Source organism: Lathyrus oleraceus, chromosome 5 (assembly GCF_024323335.1).
Source record: "Lathyrus oleraceus cultivar Zhongwan6 chromosome 5, CAAS_Psat_ZW6_1.0, whole genome shotgun sequence".
Lineage (NCBI taxonomy): Eukaryota > Viridiplantae > Streptophyta > Magnoliopsida > Fabales > Fabaceae > Lathyrus > Lathyrus oleraceus.
Genome location: NC_066583.1, coordinates 572,352,732 through 572,373,838, shown reverse-complemented (window position 1 = coordinate 572,373,838; position 21,107 = coordinate 572,352,732). Strand labels below are relative to the sequence as shown.

General features: G+C 34.3%; 3 protein-coding genes across 6 annotated transcripts; 2 read left to right on the top strand and 1 right to left on the bottom strand.

Moving 5' to 3' along the window:
• The first annotated feature begins 3,231 nt into the window (after nt 1-3,231).
• LOC127083245 (protein MAINTENANCE OF MERISTEMS-like) lies at nt 3,232-4,017 on the top strand. The gene is made up of 2 exons (XM_051023537.1): nt 3,232-3,494; nt 3,589-4,017. The coding sequence occupies exons 1-2, from the start codon at nt 3,435-3,437 to the stop codon at nt 4,015-4,017; spliced, it is 489 nt and encodes a 162-aa protein (XP_050879494.1). The 5' UTR covers nt 3,232-3,434.
• A 1-nt stretch (nt 4,018) lies between these two features.
• On the top strand, nt 4,019-5,523 carry LOC127083244 (extensin-2-like). Its single transcript, XM_051023536.1, has 2 exons — nt 4,019-4,309; nt 4,391-5,523. The coding sequence occupies exon 2, from the start codon at nt 4,650-4,652 to the stop codon at nt 5,247-5,249; it is 600 nt and encodes a 199-aa protein (XP_050879493.1). The 5' UTR covers nt 4,019-4,309; nt 4,391-4,649; the 3' UTR covers nt 5,250-5,523.
• Nucleotides 5,524-13,635: 8,112 nt separating this feature from the next.
• On the bottom strand, nt 13,636-20,355 carry LOC127086558 (uncharacterized). 4 transcript variants are annotated; one of them, XR_007789507.1, is made up of 9 exons: nt 20,177-20,355; nt 18,565-19,454; nt 18,037-18,155; nt 15,879-16,736; nt 15,439-15,790; nt 15,166-15,331; nt 14,675-14,780; nt 14,396-14,586; nt 13,636-13,921 (listed from the first exon to the last, which is right to left on the bottom strand). XR_007789507.1 is itself a non-coding variant. In XM_051027332.1 (8 exons), exons 2-8 carry the CDS (start codon nt 19,390-19,392, stop codon nt 14,472-14,474), a joined length of 2,544 nt encoding a protein of 847 aa, XP_050883289.1. In that variant the 5' UTR covers nt 19,393-19,454; nt 20,177-20,355; the 3' UTR covers nt 14,213-14,471. The 4 variants fall into 4 exon arrangements, 1 of the variants encoding a protein (XP_050883289.1); XR_007789508.1 differs by lacking the exon at nt 13,636-13,921 and adding an exon at nt 14,047-14,277; XR_007789509.1 differs by lacking the exon at nt 13,636-13,921 and adding an exon at nt 14,047-14,271.
• Between the last annotated feature and the right edge of the window lie 752 nt (nt 20,356-21,107).

The window sequence follows — 21,107 nt, the reverse complement described above, 5'->3', positions numbered from 1 at the left end:
TTGATTCCACAAGATTTGTTGTCATGTGGCCCCACCTCACCCCATCGTCATATGATCTAGTCCACTTCGCTCTGTCGATATTATCGATCCACCTCCCTGCATCAGAGTTTGCCAACACTATTTCCCGGCGGTAGTATTGGAATCCAGGTTGGTTTAATGCATACCCCGCATTTATCAAATGTTGCTTCAAGAAGTTATCCTTGAACTCCCGCATAAAATTTTGGGCAATATGCCTGATGCAGTAAACATGGGTAGACGGGGGGTCATGCCAACCATTTGCTGGATTATTGTATGCACTGTCTATTGAAGCGTGCCTGTCAGAAATCACGCAGATGCCAGCTTGTGGAGTCACGTGCGTTCGAAGATTCTTAAGGAAGAAACTCCATGCAGCAGCCGTTTCTCATTCCACCAATGCAAAGGCTATTGGGAAAATATTTGAATTGCCATCTTGTGCGACCGCCATCAGTAACGATCCTTTGTATTTCCCATACAGCCAAGTTCCATCGACTTGAACAAGTGGTTTGCAGAATGTGAACCCGATGATGCAGGGACGGAATGCCCAGAAAAGTCTGTGGAAAATTCCATTACCTTCTAGACGAGTTCCGTCAGGGGATTGTGCAGGCAAGGTCTCCATTATAGTAACCGTCCCAGGTGAATACAATCGTAGTGCAGCCAGGTAGCGTGGTAGTTGTTTGTATGATTCCTCCCAGTTACCGTACACCAGTTCAATTGCCTTGGTTTTCGCTAACCAAGCCTTTCTGTATGACGGTGTATATTTGAAAACAGCCACACAATGGGAGATAATTGTTTTGACCTTCAGTGACGGGTCAGCCTCAACTAGAGGTAATATGGAATGGCAGATCATGTCATGGCTAAGTTTGCGATGATCCTGTGCCATGTTGGTGTTGACGCAAATGTGAGCTTGAGATATGGACCCTATCACCCACGCATTATGCTTCTTCTTGTACGATGCCATCAACCTATATCCACACTCCGGATTTTTGCATACAATAACGTATCTTTCCGGATTTGATTTGATAACATCGTAGTCAACACAATTTTTCAAGTGCCAGTTCTTTATTGCTAACAGACACTCTTCCTTGGTCCGAAATTGGTCACCCTTCTTTAAGTCCTCATCAGACCTCATATATGGGTTGTAGAACATATCTGATGAGGGCTCATCCTCGCCCAAGTTAAGTGTTGTGAAGTGCGCAGGAGGTGAGTAGCGTTGCGCTATAGGTATTTGAGGTTGGTCTTCGTCTTCAGAATGACGGTTCACCAAGTCATCAACCACGTCTTCAGCATCATCAACCACATCGTCTTCAACGTGGTGCTCAGCATCTTGTTCGTCATCAATCACAGGATCAATAACCTGTGATTGAATATTCTGAGTTGGTTGAGGTTGTTCCAACACAATGTACAACACTATGTATTCGTAACCAGAGTACTCATGGTTACGAAGCATGTATTGTGTCTCCATGTCATTTTGAATCAATGACTTATAAAACTTGACAGAGTTGTTTTCTGAAAAAAAAGGTTGTTGATAAAAAATTTGGGACACGGGTTGTCTTAGTTTGGACTCAATCTTCCTTTTCAGATAAGAGAAGTCAGCTCCTCTATTTAGACAAAACCGAGTGCATTCGGTGTTTCTAAATAGGAAGCCAGACATATCACATTCATAAGTCTCACCGTTGACGTGAGCTTTGACTTTGTATTGTGAAGAAGATGACATGTTTTGTGAAGACATTGTGAAGGTTTTGTGAAGGTTTTGTGAAGGTTTTGTGAAGGTTTTGTGAAGATATTGTCAAGGTTTTGTGAAGATTGCTGTGAAGATATTGTGAATACCTTTGCGAAAATGTGTGTGAATATTTATACTGCAAGAATCTTACTGAAGATTGCTGTGAAGATATGTGTGTGAAGATTGCTGTGAAGATATTGTGAATACCTCAGAGATTCCCATGCATGCCTGTTCCCCATCAAGTCTTCACCACCAAGTCTCAGAGATTCCCACGCATGCCTTACACGTGTCACACCCTTGAATGCAACACTCCCACCTAGTCTGTACTAATGCATGCCAACCTATCCACCTAGCCTGAACTTAGTCTCAGAGATTCCCATGCATGCCTGTTCCCCATCAAGTCTTCACCACCAAGTCTCAGAGATTCCCACGCATGCCTTACACGTGTCACACCCTTGAATGCAACACTCCCACCTAGTCTGTACTAATGCATGCCAACCTATCCACCTAGCCTGAACTTAGTCTCAGAGATTCCCATGCATGCCTGTTCCCCATCAAGTCTTCACCACCAAGTCTCAGAGATTCCCACGCATGCCTTACACGTGTCACACCCTTGAATGCAACACTCCCACCTAGTCTGTACTAATGCATGCCAACCTATCCACCTAGCCTGAACTTAGTCTCAGAGATTCCCATGCATGCCTGTTCCCCATCAAGTCTTCACCACCAAGTCTCAGAGATTCCCACGCATGCCTTACACGTGTCACACCCTTGAATGCAACACTCCCACCTAGTCTGTACTAATGCATGCCAACCTATCCACCTAGCCTGAACTTAGTCTCAGAGATTCCCATGCATGCCTGTTCCCCATCAAGTCTTCACCACCAAGTCTCAGAGATTCCCACGCATGCCTTACACGTGTCACACCCTTGAATGCAACACTCCCACCTAGTCTGTACTAATGCATGCCAACCTATCCACCTAGCCTAAACTTAGTCTCAGAGATTCCCAAGGGGGTGGTAAATTAAAAATGTTGGATAAATATTTGGAGTGATTAAACTCCCCTCACTGATAAAGAGATTCTTAAAATCGTGTTAGTAGTTTCTTACAAATAAAGTAAAATAGTGATTATGTGTTTAAAATAATATTCAATCTTACTTACGCTTAATTATTTATTTTAAATAAGATTCCCACTTGTATGCCTTCCACGTGTCACACCTTTGCATCATCAGATTCCACCAAGTCTTCCCCAAGACAAGACAACTCCCACCTAGTCTGCACCTATGCATGCCAACACTGCCACCTAGCCTGCACCTATTCTGCAAGATTCCCACGCATGCCTTACACTTGTCACACCTTTGCATCATCAGATTCCACCAAGTCTTCCCCAAGACAAGACAACTCCCACCTAGTCTGCACCTATGCATGCCAACACTGCCACCTAGTCTGCACCTATTCTGCAAGATTCCCACGCATGCCTTACACTTGTCACGTTTCTGCATCATCAGATTCCACCAATGCATGCCAACACTACCACGCATGCCTTACACTTGTCACATTTTTGCATATTCAGTCTACTTGAAAACGAGTATAAATAGAGGGTCATTCTTGCAAGTTTTCATCAACCACTAACACTTTTATTCAGAGAACTCAGGCGAAACTTCTCATCCACCAAGCTTCTTCCTACATTGCAGTCATGTCGCTTCTTACCATGGGCCAAGAACACAGAGGAACTAGGGCAAACATTGCCTCATTCGTAAGTTTTTCTTGAACATTGCCTCTTTCGTATGTTTGTAATTAGTTTTTTAAAAGTCCAATATAATGATTTTTTATATTGTTTGTTTTTAAAGGATCCCAAGAAATTTCGTCAACGTTCACACCCAATGCCTTATCCAGACCCATGGTGCGTACCTTACATAGAGCGTGGGGGTTTCGGTCATGTAATGCATGTCGTAAATGCCACCATTGATGCCAAATTCATTTTGGCTCTGTGTGAACGTTGGAGACCTGAGACACACACCTTTCACCTACCAACTGGTGAATGTACCGTCACATTAGAGGACGTGTACATGCTTTTAGGTCTTAGAATAGATGGTAAGCCTGTGACCGGAAATGTTCAACAGCCTAACCAAATATGTGTTCAAATGTTGGGGGTAGATCTGGTCGAGGGTGAGGGGTCTACCAAAGCAAGGGGTCAGGGTATTAAATTATCTAGCCTACAGTTGTACCACGACTCCATAACTTTGACTGAGGAATCCTCCGAACAAGAAAAGTCATAAAAACCCGGGTTTACATTATGCTATTGTTTGGGAACTTGCTATTTCCCGAAGGGACGGGAAATAGCATAAATTTTATGTACTTGAGTTTGCTCGGGGACATTGATAGAATAAGCACATATAGTTGGGGTTCTGCAGTATTAGCATTCCTATATAGCTCTTTGTGTAAAAATGCACAAAATGAGCACTGTACATTTTCTGGATGTGCTTTTTTGCTTCAAACATGGGGGTGGTGGAGATTGCCGAGGCTAGCCCCAGAAAATCCTAATGACTACTCCTTCCCCTACGCAACTAGGTAAATTTATGATCTTATTTCATTTTGTATATTTATTCTATAAATATTTGTAACTAATATTATTTATCTTTTTTTGTTTAGGTTCATTACAACCGGACTGGATTACAGTCTTACCCCCAAAAATAAAATTATATTTTATCGTCAACTGTTGGATCGTCTCCGAGCACAGGATGTATTACCACTAAATCACTCAACTTCTAACTGATTTATTAATGTCATGCATTCTCGATAAATAACATATTTACTTTTTTCTTTGCAGTTTATTTGGAGGCCATATTTGGGATTGGAACATCAACCCAACCCCGAAGATGCAGCTGTTTGGACAGCAAAAACGGCCATAATGCGGTTCACCACTGTGGAGATGCACCAAAGTGACCGTGTCAAGCTTCAATTCGGAATGCATCAAGAAATCCCAGGCCCCCCAATGTCTATGGAACCTTGGCATCTAAAAAAAGTCAGCCACCAGTGGTATGCCCAAAATTGGAAGGAATTTACTAAGGAGTTTCGAAAAATGTGGAAAGACCGTGCCCACTATGTTCTACAATTTCCGGTGGCGCCCAACGAAATGAAGCCGACAAGGGAATATGTGGAATGGTATAGAGCAAATACCAATCCAGAAATGATTGTGTCTGACCCGTTCTATTTGGACGATCCCCGGATGCAACAGCCATATTTCCAACAACAACAACCACCACAGTATTCCCAACAACAACAACCACCACCTTATTACCAACAACAACCACCACAACCATTTTACCAACAACAACCACCACCACCTTATTACCAACAACAACCACCACCACCATATTATCAACAACAACAACCACAACACATGTCCACCCCCCAACCAAATCAACAATACATACCACAAACTCAATCCCAATACCATGAAGACTACCAACAACAAACTCAACATTCCCACCACCATCAACAGTCCTAACACCTACCACAATATCAATCCCCCTACTTCCACCAATCCCAACACTTCCAACACGACAATTTCCCAAGCTCTTCCAGTCCTCCACCTAGCCCCGACACGGGTATACAAGAGGACTACCAACAGGACTACTACACACCACAACAAACATTGCACTTTGGCCAACCCGATTCAACCCTAAACTACCAAAGACCACAATTCGATGGCGCACCCAGCAGTAGTCAGTTTGTCCCACCGAGACAAAGCTTCGAGGGCGCAGAGGGGACCCGTCTTTCCTACAGCACTGAAGGGACTTCGACCGAACCACAACGGCAAGCGGCAAGGGGGCGCGTTAGGGCAAGGGGTGGTAATAGGGAAGCACCACCACCACGTGAACCGTCTAGGCGAGTAACTAGACCTCCCCCGTGCGGATCGTACAAGGGACCGCATCATATGTGATTAATCATATCTTTGTAATATTTGTCTTGTCTATTATTTAAATAAAAATATTTTCTGTTTATTATCTTTATATCTTTATCTTTATCTTTAAAAATATTGTCTATCATATCTTTATACATATATAAATTAATTTTTTTCCAAAAATTTACAAATAATATTAATTACTTATAAATTATATTAATATATATATATATATAAATTAATATATATATATATAAATTAATATATATATATATATATATATATATATATATATATATATATATATATTGTAAAAAAATTTATTTATATATATGTGTTAACATAAATTAATATACTTAATAAAAAACATAAATTTATAAATAAAAAAAAAATTAAAAAAACAAAAAAAATAACATTAAAAAAAAAAAAAAAAAAAAAGGATTGGGCATAGGCGCCACTCCTAGTGGCGACTTGCCCTACCCATTAAGGGTAGGCGCCAACTAGGGTGGCGCCTAAGGGTAAAAAATGGCCAATTTTGGCCATTTGTGTAATTATTTTGAAAAATTGGATATTTTTGAAATTTTTTTGAAATTTTTGGATATTTTAAAAAAAAACTCACTAATATCTTCCTCTAATTCTTAGTGACAATAAAAAATTATAGATATAAATAATATTTATTTATAGTTTTTGATCGGTCACTATTTTTTTTGTTGATATATGTATGTTTATGGGTAATAGGGAATGTTTTAAAACTGAAGTGTCCGTGTCATTTTAACAAACTTTGAAGAAGGTGAGTGTAATTTTCTCTAATATAAATTGAGTCGTAGTGTAAACAAAGTTTTTGAGTTATTATGTAATCATTTAGCTTCTATAAAAAAATAGATATTTAATATAATTCATTTTATTTTTAAACAATAAAACTAAAAAATTAAGAAGAAAACTATTTGGAATTAGATAGTGTTCTTGGTCGGTTTAGTCTCATTTCCATTGTAAGGAAGACTCAATTTCATTCACTACATAACAAATATTATTGCTTGAGTAGAAAATGTATAATTTTAATGTATAACTGACTCTGTTCCTTTTATTAAAAACAAATTTGAATGTTGGAGTGTGTTAATTTTACGTATCCACCCCACATAACCATATTGGAACAACTCGTGTCACCGTATTAAGAATTTGCATCGACCATCGTAAGTTTCAAACAAATCATATATATATATATATATATATATATATATATATATATATATATATATATATATATATATATATATATATATATATATATATATATATATATATATATATATATATATATATATATATATATATATATATATATATATATATATATATATATATATATATATATATATATATATATATATATATATATATATATATATATATATATATATATATATAGATAACTATAAGATTGTGTTATTAATCAATTTTATCATTTTATTAATTATAAAAATATAAATTATTAATTATTTATATTATTAATTTATTAATTATTTTTACTATTTTGTTAACCATCAAAATACATAATACTAACCACTTTCAGATATTAAATTATAAACATCCCTTAACTAATATTTTACCGATCTATTAGTCAATTTCAGTTTAAATACTTAAGAATTTTTTTTATCTTTAGATACATATTAACCAAATTATAAACTGTTTTATTAATTATCATTTTACATATTATTAAAATTGATTTATCATGTTTAACTTTTGTTTGAATTTTGTCAAATTTTGGAGAACTCCGAATCAATTTTGATGAATAAAAATAAATTCTTTTGATTGATTTTGTCTTTTGTGCTTCACTCTCACTTGAGTAAATCAACCACACCATTGGTTGTAAGGTTTTTATTCAACTTTTCTTGTTTCGCTCCGCCTTTAAACTATTTTATTCAACTTTTCTTCACTATGTAACTCTATTATTACAACGATAGAATACCTTTTTATTTATAAGTTGAGATTGTTTGCAAATCAAGCAACCTCCAACTAATCTAACTCAGCTAAAAATACAATAAAGTTAAGTCTTAAATTTCTGTCGAAGATACATTTTTTTGATATTTCGACAACTATACAAATTCTCCACAGAACATTTCGACAACAACAAATTCAATTGAAATTGTGCTTTGATACAAAAAAATCCTATTTTCAACAATTTTACTATTTGATGTAATGACACTTAATAACTATATTAATTAATATTTTATATTCAATTAATCAACTTTACATGATAGCTACTTTTTACATATATTAACTAAATTATTAATTATTAATTATATTAATCAAATTTTTACATTTTATTAATTAAAGTTTTAAAATAAATATTAAAACGTTAAAATTTAAAAAATTATTATTCATCGTATTTGTGAATAATAACATCAGTGTCAAATATTATGTGATCCAATATTATTGATTGTTTAAATGCCATATTTAAATGAAGCTAATAATCCCCTCCTTAAAATTTGAGTGCTGTAAATATTGAAAAGAAAATAATTAAATTTTTGTAATATTTTTTTCTGAGTTTTAATAGTATTAGTTGTAAATGATAAGGCTCAAATTTAATAGGGAAATAGATATATCAATATCATGTACGTAACCTAAATTCCTTCAAAATACGTTTGATGTATCTTACTTAAAATTAAATGAAACACATTAATTTTTTAAATATTATTTTAATTTATTTAATATTGAATGAATTTATAAAATTGCAAAAAGTCATGCTGAATTGGAACGGGTGATCACCAAAGAATGCAATTATTAAAAGACAAAAAAATCTAAGATAAAAACATTCACTCTCCCATAAATATTATAAAAAAAATAATTAAACTCTTTGAAAAAATGATGTATTTTATTGTTCGTATGTCAGATAAATTAATTATTTAATAAATCTAAAACGAAATTGTTACATAATGACTAGAAAATTTAGTTCATACTATGCATGCTTGCTCTAATACTTTGACAATGGTTTAAGTTGTAAGTGTTTTGTGTTTGAAAAATAATATATTGTTATTAACGTTATGTAATTGACTAAAAATAGTGGAATAATTTTGAATAGAGATGACATTATATTAATTTAAAACTGGATATGATCGGTAATAGTTGTTCAAATACATAGAACAATTTGATGGATTAAGTATGTTAGATATTTTTTTTATAATAAAATAATATATTAATAAAGAGATGGAAGTCATCAAAAATACACACAATATTAATTAATACAAGAAAAATCAACCAAAAAACAAAAATACAATCAAAAAAAATCAAAACAAAAAAAAAATATATATCAAACAACTAAAAATCTAAAAGGACCTTAAAAAAAATCACTTAGCTACAAACCTCTCACACACATAATCATCCTCAATATATTAGAATTCATTAAGAGAGAATCAAAAATCACAACCAACCTTATAATCAAGACAAACACTTGATTTATTATTGATTAAGATAGGGTTTTAAAGATAGTCAAAGAATCTTAGAGATATATCTCTTTAGCTATTTTATTGTTCATCTATTGGGTGTTTTAGTGAGCTTTATCGTTACCTAATTATGTTACCTTGGTAGCTTAGAAAATAATTAAGCTATAGTTATAGGTTAACTCTAATTGTAACCGTTATCTTCATCTTTTGACCTTGTATATATGTGAACAGTTTTTTCTGTTAGATTATATGAAATAGATAATCATTTTTCATCTTTCATTTGCTGCTATGTATTTTGCATCGCTGTCATGAGATGAATCTCACGGAGATTGAACTCTAACATGATATCATTCGATGGTTTCGATCTTCCTCCATCTTCAATTTTTCTTCCGTGTTGCTAATCTCTCTGAGCTATTTCGTTCGATTAACACATTGAATGTCTTCATCTTAACGTGTGTGATTGATTCTACTGATTAACAATGCATTAAGTACTCAAGGCGTCATTCATATCTTGCTACAATGCTTTATAAGATTTTACAGATGATGAAGTTATCATTTTCCTATTCTGGCATTGCTCAATGGTTTGGTAGACATGAGTTCCATCTTTATCTACTTAACACTACTTTATTTTCATAATTTAGTAATCCTTACAATTTTATTTTTTATTCTTATTTGTAAGCTAGTTTGTTTTATGAAGCTCCTATCGAATAGGCAAGAAGGAAGGGAAGGCACTTGCGAGAGCTTAGATCCGTATGAGGAAAAATAAGTTGTGATAGAAAGAGTTGTGAAAGAAAAAGCTGCAAGAGTAAGCGCTCCTCTTGGAATTGAAGCAGTTCCCGAATCAGCTCTTAGGACAACTAGGCTTCTTTGCGCAATTGAATCAATAGTTAACCCACGCACAAAATGCTCACTGAGGTGGTCTACTAGCTGCCTGACTTCTGCGGAAGAACTTGTCGGTTCCCCGATTTGCGTTGCCTCCGCCAGCTCACTATGTATGGCCAATGAACTCCTCGCTTTAGTCCGTTCTTTTCCTTCTTTGGGTTTGTGGTTGTTAGCACTAGTTTGTGAATCAGTTTAAGACTCTCTTGTACCCTTATGGCATTTTTTATGAAAAAAAATTAGTGAGACCAAGTCTAAATTTTCACAAAGAGCTAACATTTATTTTATGGGGATTTCTTAATGCATTTATATGTTTCTTAGACACCACGTGAAAATACTTAAATGTCGTTAGATTTCGGGGATGCATCTCCGGACGCACCCAAGCCTAAATTAGCATTGAAATATACCAGAGATGCATCTATGGAATAATGTCGGAGGTGCATCTCCGAAACTATTTGGAGCTTAAATCGCGTAAGAACCCCTCTCCTTCCTCATTTTCTCATATTTCTCAAAATCACACTTCAAACTCTCTCAAATTTTCTTTCATCACCAAGTCCAAAATCAAGCAATCAAGGTCAAAGTAACTTCAACCAACATCGGAAACATCATCCAATACTAAAGCAAAAAGAAAAATTATAAGTTTTTTGATGTTTTGAAAAGTTTTTGAATTTTTGTGTAAATGGGTATAAATTGATGTATAATGTAAGAAATAAGTATAAATTGGATGGTTTATAGTTTAGACATAGTATAAAACATGATAGTTGGCTAAAAATGATGATCAAGGCAATATTTATTTGGTTTACATGTCTGCATTGCCTCTATTGGCGCAGCTACTGAGTTGCAGAAAATTTTGGAGATGCATCTCCTGAAATTTCAACGTTTTAGTTTTCCAGCAACCGGAGATCCATCTCCTGAAATTTTAACGTATAGGCATAATGGTTGATTGACACGATAGACTGAGGCACAAGAGGGTTGCACATCACGCATCAGTGCGGCGGGAGAAGAGTCAGCAGGTTTCAGATGCTTCTGGTCTCTCTAGCCATGTAGAGCCATCTACTTATGGGACTCGTGCTTCTCCGTCTTCTTCTCCCCGTAAGAGACGAGTTTCACCTACCGACACATCGATCCCTCCATCCTCCCGTAGGCGCTATGTTTCACCTATTTAGGTGCATGAGGTACCTGAGTCACCAGTGATACCGGAGACACCATTGTCACCTCCTATTGTTGATGTTGATGAGTCAGTGTCATCTTCAGAGAATGAGGTTGTTACGAATGCTAAACCAAAGACATTTAAAAGAGGCAATGTAGATTTGTCACTAGCGTCTCTCTACCTAGACCATACTCTACTATGACCTACATTTGTTTCATATTATACAAGTAATAATCATAAATATTTAATGCGATGAGATACACTTGAATTAACAAATCATGGTTAATATTCAAGTTCTGAAGGAAGAGAATGCTCATATGTGTAGGCATATGGTTGCTGCGTAGTGGCAATCATAGCAATAACTTTAGAATATGAGATAGAGGCTTCATGTGTATCACTTTTGGTGTGTTGGTTTCCTGATGCATTTGATTGAGTGTGAAAGGCACATAGGACTCATCAAAGTTATGTCATCAATCATTTACAAATTTGTTATATTTACCGCACAATTGACATGTAATATTGTGTCGGTATAAAATAATTTTATACCAACATCAAAAACATAATGTATAATCCGTCAAATTAAAAAAAAAAAATCAAAATTATTTATATGATATAATAGATTGGTGATTTCTTATTAAACAATTGTTACAATATTTGCATGTTCATTGACTTAAATATTTAAAAATATAAATAAAATTGGCAAAATTTCTTTTTTCTTTAACTTTACCTTAGGATTCAGTTTGGTCTCTATATTTTTAAAAAGATCGATCAGTCAAAGTCAAAATAAATAACCACTTAAGATACACTTGAGGCTGATGTACCAACTTATTCATTTAAAATCCAGATTTCTTGCACCATTCATACCATTGCCCTAAAATTCAAATGGTTGGATATTAGCCGCCAATTTCACATATTCCATAACATCTTCATGCCTCATTTTTACTCTTCCACTCACATCACCAACAACTACAACACAACCATTTCTCAATGTCTTATTCTCCTCTTTCAAGAAAAATGAAAACACCCTAAAATGTCAAATTCCACAAAGAACACAATTAGAACCTGAAAACAAACCACAAGATAAAGAGATTTCTTTCTGCCTTCCCCAATCAAACTTGACACTTTCAATATATATGAAAAGACAACATTACCCTTATAAAATCACTTCATCTATTTTCTAAATTTACAGATTTGAAACGGTTTTTTAAAAATTCTAAGATGATATTGAAAATTTCGAAACAACTACTAAAAATTTCAAAAACAATATATTTTTTTATCGTAAAAATAAAAAATTTCGGGATTTTGTATTGAAAATTCCAAAATTTTCAATATTAAGATTTATTATTATACCAAAAATTTCAAAAAATTTAATACAAAATTTCATTTGGTTTATCGAAAATTTCAAATTTTCTAATAGTTATAAATATTTGATTTTTTATCGGAAATTTTGAAATTTCCGATATGAATACAAAATTTATTTTTATACAAATAACTCTACGAAAAATTTCACTTTGGTTGAAATTTCTGGTATCAACCAATAAATTTCAAATTTCTGAAATTATTTGGAATATAAAATTTCCAATATATCGAAAAATTGTATACCAAAAATTTCAATGTAAATTTCATTCATTTCAATCGATGACAATTTTGATAATATAAAAGTACGAGGGTGCCCGATTTAAATTTTCGGTATCGTCTTAGAATTTTTAAAAAACCGTTTCAAATATGTAAACTTAGGAAATTTTATACGTATCGAAATTTCATTTTTGTCTATGGAAAATTTCAATGTAAATTTTATTCAAATTTCAATCCGTGACAATTTTGATAATATAAAAATACGAGGATGCCCGATTTAATTTGGAGAGTGTTAGATAAACCATCAAAACCACTACCAAATCCCTTTTTCCCCACTTCCAAAGCTCACCATGAACATCCTTTGCCATTGTTCGTCTTTCACAGATTAAATCTTCACACCCCAATAAAGAAAGATACTAACTTTACTCCTCTTTCTTCTAAAATTAGAAACCCATATTCTTCCCTAAGAAGAACAACGTTTTGAGTAAAGGGTATTCAAAATGAAGGGATCTACACTTTTTTTCAAACATACAAAAAGGACAACAAAGATCCAAGCATACAAAACCAAATAATAGATCTGGAATGGCAAATTGGTTGCTCAGTTGAATGTTATGCTATAAGATGTGAAGTGAATCGAAGGGTTGTCGTAGTAGGCGTTGGATGCAATGGCAAATTGATTGCTCAGTTGAATTGTTGTTTTTAATTAAAAGAATCATTTTTTCAATCTATAACAAATGTAGCTAAGAAATCAACCCTATTAAAAGGTAGCAAATTCACTTAAAATTAAAAGTGTAACAAAATTACATAAACCGAATGATTTTTATTATTAATTTACCATCTAGCAAAACAAATTCTTCTTTCAAACTTCAACTATTATTGAATCATTTTTTTATGATTACTTTTATCAAATCTTTATGTTAAAACACAGAAATGTTTAAGATTGATGTCATCGCAAACTGAAAATCAAACTTTCGGATGTAAGTTTTCAAAGGCTTCAAATTTGTTGTTTTGTTTGGTTTTTCCTTCACCTCAACGGGAAGCAGCAACAGTATATATAACATGTATTTACATAATTGTTCAAGATACATGATCATCAAAAAGCTCCGGGTAAGACAATAATCTTCCTAAAACCAGATTGTGATCGAAGAGTACGACGAGAAATCCGAGATTGTTTCAAGATATAGAACAAGAACTGAATCGTTTTCTACAGTGCTGAGATTGCTTCAACAGTGCTGAAAATTAATATATTCCGTTAGTACTGATGAAAATTCAAAGGAAAGTTTAATTTTAAATCCATTATCTTTGAGAAAAAAATATATATTTAGAGGCACTATTTTTTTTCTAAGGAGACCTATAATTGGGTAAAAAAAATTATGCAATCAAAATGGAACAGTTACAAAAATTCCTGTTTCTTATGCAATCAATAAACTGAGGATGCAACTTTACATAACAAACCCAAAAACGGGTCCTATAAGATCTAATCTATACAATCATATACAAGAACATATCTCAAAACACCAAAATCAAACAAAATACACTTTTTATTTATTTCCGAATCATGGCCCCAAAATAGAACCATTGGCTGGTCCTTCAAAAGAAAAAAGAACCATCAGGTGTTTCCCTTGATGGATTCAGACAAAAAATACAGTAATCACAGCACCAACATTGGCAAGAATCAGAAAACAAATTTAGAAAGAAAAAAATACCTGGAAAAGTCTAGGAGTTAAAACTTGTTGTAGTTCTGTATTTTGTTATGTGACCCTTTATTGCAAAAAAATACTATTATATAGAATAAGCACGTATCACTTCCACCACTGGTGCTCGACACATTGGACACTTTCTTCTACTATCGAGCAGTTGATTTGCGCATTTTGAACATGTGCACATGTGCCCGCATCTGCAACACAAGTACAAGAACATGTAAAAAGTGATTAACATTAGGAACAAAGTAGTTGCTAATGTGTCAAATTGATACTTAAGGTTACCTGTACAACAAACAATCAATATTGCCTTCGCAGCATATACAGCAAAGTCCTTTCCTCACGCATTCCCATTTAGATTTATCGTCTGGTGTAATATGGTCTCGTACTCCTGTGATGAATTTAACTTGGTTATCTAAATGTTGTACTTATGTGAGAGATTGATAAACGACAATTAGCTTTGTAAAATCGATTTAGTTATAAGTGAGTTTGAAGTAAAATAAAGTGATTTGTTTAAAACATTTACTACTCCTAGTATAACTATGATTTAGAGTCAAAATCAGTTGTCTAACAAGAACAAACATATTTCGCTATAATCACATTTGACATAGAACAAAATTAATTTTGACACAAGTCAGGGTGAAACTATGTGATATTTAACACACATCAAGACTATTCCCATAGGAAAGTTGCTTTTCTTGAAGATTAACATCACAGGTCAAGGCAAAGACAGAAAATAGAATAGGAATTAGGAAAGGCCCCGAAAAATTGTAGACCTGATGAACCACTTGAGCGGTTAAGGGCTGCAGAGACTTCTTGTCTTATTGAGCGTTGCAACTCAAGCTGCATATCCATACAGGCCTCTAGCATTCTCTGCATATTATTCATCCTTTGCTGTAGCCTAACCATGTCAATTCTCAAGTCACTAATATTATCCAACTCCTGCAAAAAAAATCAAATCAGAAAATCATTCAAATAATAACACAAGTATGACGTACAAAAGCTGGAAACTTTGTTGTAAAGACTCGAGACTAGGGAGTATAGAGTACATCAGTTAGAGGAAAGCGGTTGTGTCCTGCAAATGGATGGACAGTTCCTCGGCGCTGACTATTTATACTATTCTGGGACCAATTGTCATGACGCGAGTGTCGATCCCATAGAGGCAAAGGAGGAGGAGTTGGAGGTAAAGGCAGGTTAAGTGAACTATTGACAATGTCCTCCGTATCAACAATCTGATTCCTTCTCTGCTGCTCCAGGTCTTGTTCTGTCGAGGGAGAAGAAGGGGTTGTTTCTTGCAGCTCCCACTCAATGCGAGCATGACCTCGCCTTTCAACATATGATTGTATCAACTGGTCAAGACTTTCTCGGAAACTGCTGCGTAGGAGGTTTGAGACACTCCTCCTGCAAAAGGAAATGACACATTTATTCTAAACAACATTATGTATTTTAAAAAGATATTTGCTGAAACTCTCCGGTCATATATACACACCTGCTTAGCAGTTCCCTGAGTTCAACACTGTACACATTGTCGTCTTCTGGAAAATAAAATCCATGAGTTCTACCAACTGGAGCTACTTCGTTATCAGAAGGTCCTCCCAACCAAATTTCCACAGCCTCCTGAAAGCTACCATCTTCTTGCCAGACTTCAGCTACTTGATCTTGTAGACGAGAATTGTCTCCATCTTCCGTTCCTAAGATGTTTTGGGGCCATTCATTTGACGTGCTACTGAGCTGATTATCATCCACACTTTCCTGGGTACTGTCTCTCCAGTCAATATTAGTTTGATTCCACTCACTTCCTTCATTTTCAACAATAATTTCCTCATGGGGCCCTCTTTCTATTGCAACAGATTCAACTGAATCTACATCATCAACAATATTTTCCTCTACACGATTGTTGTGATTTGATAGATTGCTCTCTTCACCATCTATATCACCCTGCAGAGCTTGCTCAGTTTGTATCACACTTGGTTCTTGTTCTTGCATATCGATATGCTCCGTAACTTCAACTTGCAAGCTTTGTTGGGTAATGCCGTTATCAGTATCTTCAGTTGGCATTGTATCAACATTTTGTGTGGTGTCATCTCTTCTTTCAACCCTAATATTGGAAGATGACTCCAAGTTTCTTTCTTCTTCTTCATCACAAGCATGTGATATCCCAAGTCTATCACTTTCCTTATTATTAGGCTTTGATCGTTCAGAATGTACAGAGGGGACTAATTGTGAACTGGTAGCTCCAGTTTGTTCAACTGTATCAACATCAGTATCACTGTCAGATGAGGTCTCAGATAGGTTGCTTGCTGCTTGGCCGTAACCTGAATTGTTTTTTCTAGAAGAAAATCCTTCCCTGTTCGGAAGACAAGTCAGTGTCATTGGTATAATAGAGACACAGAAGGAAAAAAAATATAAATGAAGGAAGGGAAAAAGGACAAGTAGCTTTAAACAGTAAAAATGAAGCAACAACGGTCGCAAGGGGAAAAAAGAATAAAAAGCAGATTATTTCAACCATTTGGACATATTTGCAATAACAAGATTAATTTCAAAATGATCTTCTGGCAGCAGTAACCTTAACCTATCAAACTGTCATTTCGCAACAAAATACATACTATACGATACACACACGCAACAATTTGGCCATGTTTGCAATAACATTAATTTCAAAATGGTCCTAAAGCAAAAGTAACCTTATAAACCATCAATTCTGTCATTTTCCCAACAAAATACATACTACTACAAAATAAAATAGACACAAACTCTCATATAAATCGTGTCCTAATTTGCATGTCAACTAAAACAAAAACAAAAAAAAAAAACTCTTCCATAAACGGAAAAAAAAAATGAAGGCGTGTAAAATTTTCATAAATCATGGTTATTAGGAAAATCCCAAGTCCCACATTGGTTAACGAAGGAGCCTAAAAAGGGTTTATATAGAGTGACACCCCTCACCTTATTAGCCAATTTTGTAAGAATAGGTTAGGTTAAGCTCTAACTCTATCATAGTAATGGACGTAACTATATCCAATCAACAAGCCTAATAGAGAGTGTTAGGCGTAATTATATCGAACCACCAAGCCCGCATTGGTTAAAGATGGAACCTAAAAAGGAGGATTTATATAGAGTGGGTCCACTTAATTTTGATGATAGAAATATAACTATATCCAATCACCAAGCCTAATAGAGAGTGTTGGGCGTAATTATATCGAACCACCAAGCCCGCATTGGTTAAAGATGGAACCTAAAAAGGAGGATTTATATAGAGTGGGTCCACTTAATTTTGATGATAGAAATATTCACCTTAACTTCAATTTTACGACCTTATTTACCAATTACCGTACTAAATTACTCAGCAGACGTCAGCTTAGAATAATCAAATTTAAAGCTAGATATTTCCTGTATCAAAGTGTTTGAACAAATACAACAGATGCACACCAGTCTGCCCTTATTATATATTGGAACGAATTGTTAGACATTCAAAAGATGGATACAATGGCAGAATATCTCAGGCTGTGTCATTATATGGATTGAAATTTAGGAAAGAAAAAAGTAAGTGACAAATAGAGAAGCTGGAAGAGAAATCAATCAATCAGAAGACTTCAAATAAAATTAAAATGAACTTTTCTCAACTTAATGGAAATATGACTGCGTACCTTAGACATGATACAGTCTGTTTTTGTCTCAATAATCCCAATTCACTTTCTGCAATGGAAGTGGACCGGATATTATCAATGGGTCTATCATTTCTCAAAAATCTGCCTCTAAGCAAGGCCTGAAATATTTTCAACAAATAATCATCAATTCTGAGAGCAAATCTCAAATTCAAATAAAGTCCTAATGTTAAATTCTTAGATTATTGATTTAATATGGGTATGTTTGTTTTAGATTTGAAGAAATGCTTTTAAGGTATAAAGTCCTAAATGTATAATTTTCAGTTTCTAGGTATTTTCGTACTTTATAATGCACAAACTACTAATCACCTTTGGCTATGCCTACCATGATAGTGTTTCACTTAACGCTCCTCAACAAATTGAGCATAAATTGATAAAAATAACCTAAGTGTTCACTAACAGGTTGGCTAACAAATAAATTTACTCATTACATAGAAAAAAATGGTTCAAAGTCCGCATTGTATACACATATGGTACAAAATATGATAAAAAAATATTTAGTAGACAAACCTGAATCCGATTGCGATGGGGAAAATGAGATACAGCCCGGCGTTCCAATAATTCCTGGACTTCTCTTTGCCTTTCCATCTCAGCCTTCTTTACCATATCAAGCAGCACCTGCCGACCACGTAGTTTACGGATTCTTCTTCGTGATATATGCTCACTTTGGCCTTCATTCTGATTTACAGCCAATCCATCACGAACACACTCAACTTGGTTACCTAATTCAGCAGACTGTTCCTCCCTATTTTCCCCAACAGAAACACCTCTCAGCTGGCTACTCATCTCTACCCATTCCCTTACGACACTCACTCTTTCCTGGTCAGTTTCCCCAAGCAATTCACCCCTTGAACCACTATTTCGTGGAGCAATATTTGATGCATGATCCCTAGAACCACCATTACTCATCCATTCCCTGAAAACTTTCCTCACTCTTTCCCTTCCACTCTCTCCAATATTAGAAGAGTTTTCACGACTAGAATTGTTCAACTCCTCCTGATCCTGTTCACATTGAGACCCATTCTGACTCTGTGACTGTGACCAAGTTTCAGATTCATTCTCACCCAAAACTGAACCTTCTGTCATATGATTCGTACTTTCCTGTGACGGGTCTGCAACCAACCCATCACTTCTTTGTTGAACTAACACTTCGTCAGATCTTCCTTGAACTTGTCTCACCACGTGCTCATCTTCAATCTCCCGCCACCTTTGCAAGAGTGAAGATGATCGTCTACCTCCCCTTCCTCCATCTTCTTGCCTCCTTGGCGACTGAGAATGAGAGTCCCTCAAAAATGTAGACTCCATCCCAGCTGCATTATGCACTCCAGCAATAGCCATTTCTAATTTCCAAGCAAGCACACCGAATCACCGATCTTTTCAAACCATTTGATTCAAATTCACTGAAATTCGTAAGCACGCGTTGAGATGAGAAAATCAAACATACTCCCAATCAGATAATTTCAATTAATTCTACTAGATTCAAATAACATTTTCCATTATTATTATTATTATTATTATTCTAAATCCCCCGCTATCATCAATATTACAGTTTTAAATAGCCGTCGCAGTAAGGGTTATGGTCCCGCGATCCTTGATATTGTACAAAACCGGGGTCGCGTTATCGTTACAACAACATCAAAAACAGTTACGCCGCGGCCCACGGCTTTGAACCTTTTACTTAAAACCCTTCATCCTTATTAACCCCATAAAAAAAACCAATAACAAACTAAAATTTTTCAAAATTTACAATTGAAGAATGTTGCTACTAACTATATCAAATCAACCTTGTAATAATAATAGTATAATAACTGATTACAAAAAAAAAAAGTAATAATAGCATCATCATAATATAAAAATAACAATAATAAAACAATTCGTACCTATATTAGATACCAGCCAAAAAAATAAAGAGCTAAATTAAGCTAAAATTCTAAACAAGTTCGAATCACAAAATTTCAAAAGGAGCAAAACGGCATTCAAATCGGCGTTTCAGATCATTCAATTATAAATTATAATCCAATAGTTGAAGAAAAAATAATCGAAAAATTACTGGTTAAACACGAATCAGTTAAAACGCTGCGTTTGATTTGAATGAGATAGAAATTCATGAAAAGAAACATACCAGTGATGCGGAATTTGGAGTAGGATCAGAAAACCCTATGTATCTGAATAGAGATTTTAGAGAGAGAAAGAACGAGCGAAAATGGAATATACAGTTGAAATGAAGAGAGAGACAGAGAGAGAGGAAGAATAAATATGGACACGTCAGCGGTTGCGGTGGTGACTTTTGCTTTCGAAACTGCCGTGACTTGGTCACAATATTTTATTTGTTTTAATCAAATAGGTCATCATTTCATTGACACGTGGCGGTTTCTGATTTGACTGAGGAATTGACGAAATGCCAAATCTTAAATCGGACGTCAAGTTTTGGAAAAGCTACAAATCAAATGGATCTAAACGACGTCGCTGGTAAAAGATCCATAGGATTTGGTAAAAAATCAAAAAAGAATTTTAATTTATTAATAATCTCTCTTTTTTAATTTTAAGTTGATTTCAAAATAAAAAATATTTACTATAAATTATACTATATATCACTTTATAATTTTAATAAAATTTTCTTTTTTTATCATATTTCTTATTTTCTCTTTTTTCTTTTTTTTTTCAATTTCTTTTTTGAATATTACTATAAAAAATAATTTTAAAATTCTTCTATAATTGTTTTTCTATTTAAAATTAATCACTTTTTTTATTTGGTTTGAAATGAATCAACTCGTATTGAAAATCTATAGAAACAATTATCAATTATCTATTAAAGAGATTCTTATATTAACATTTTTAGAATATGAATCAACTAATTATCAACTAAATAAGATAAAAGGAAATTTAAATTTTAAATATTGATTAATCCTTCAACTATTTAACGTTTATTTATTCTACTTTTTCTTAATTTTGCAAATAGATAGAGACAATTCAACATTTTCTATCTATCCGAGGACTTGTTTGATCACAAATATAAATAATGTATTTAGACACACGCAAACATTAAAAATATA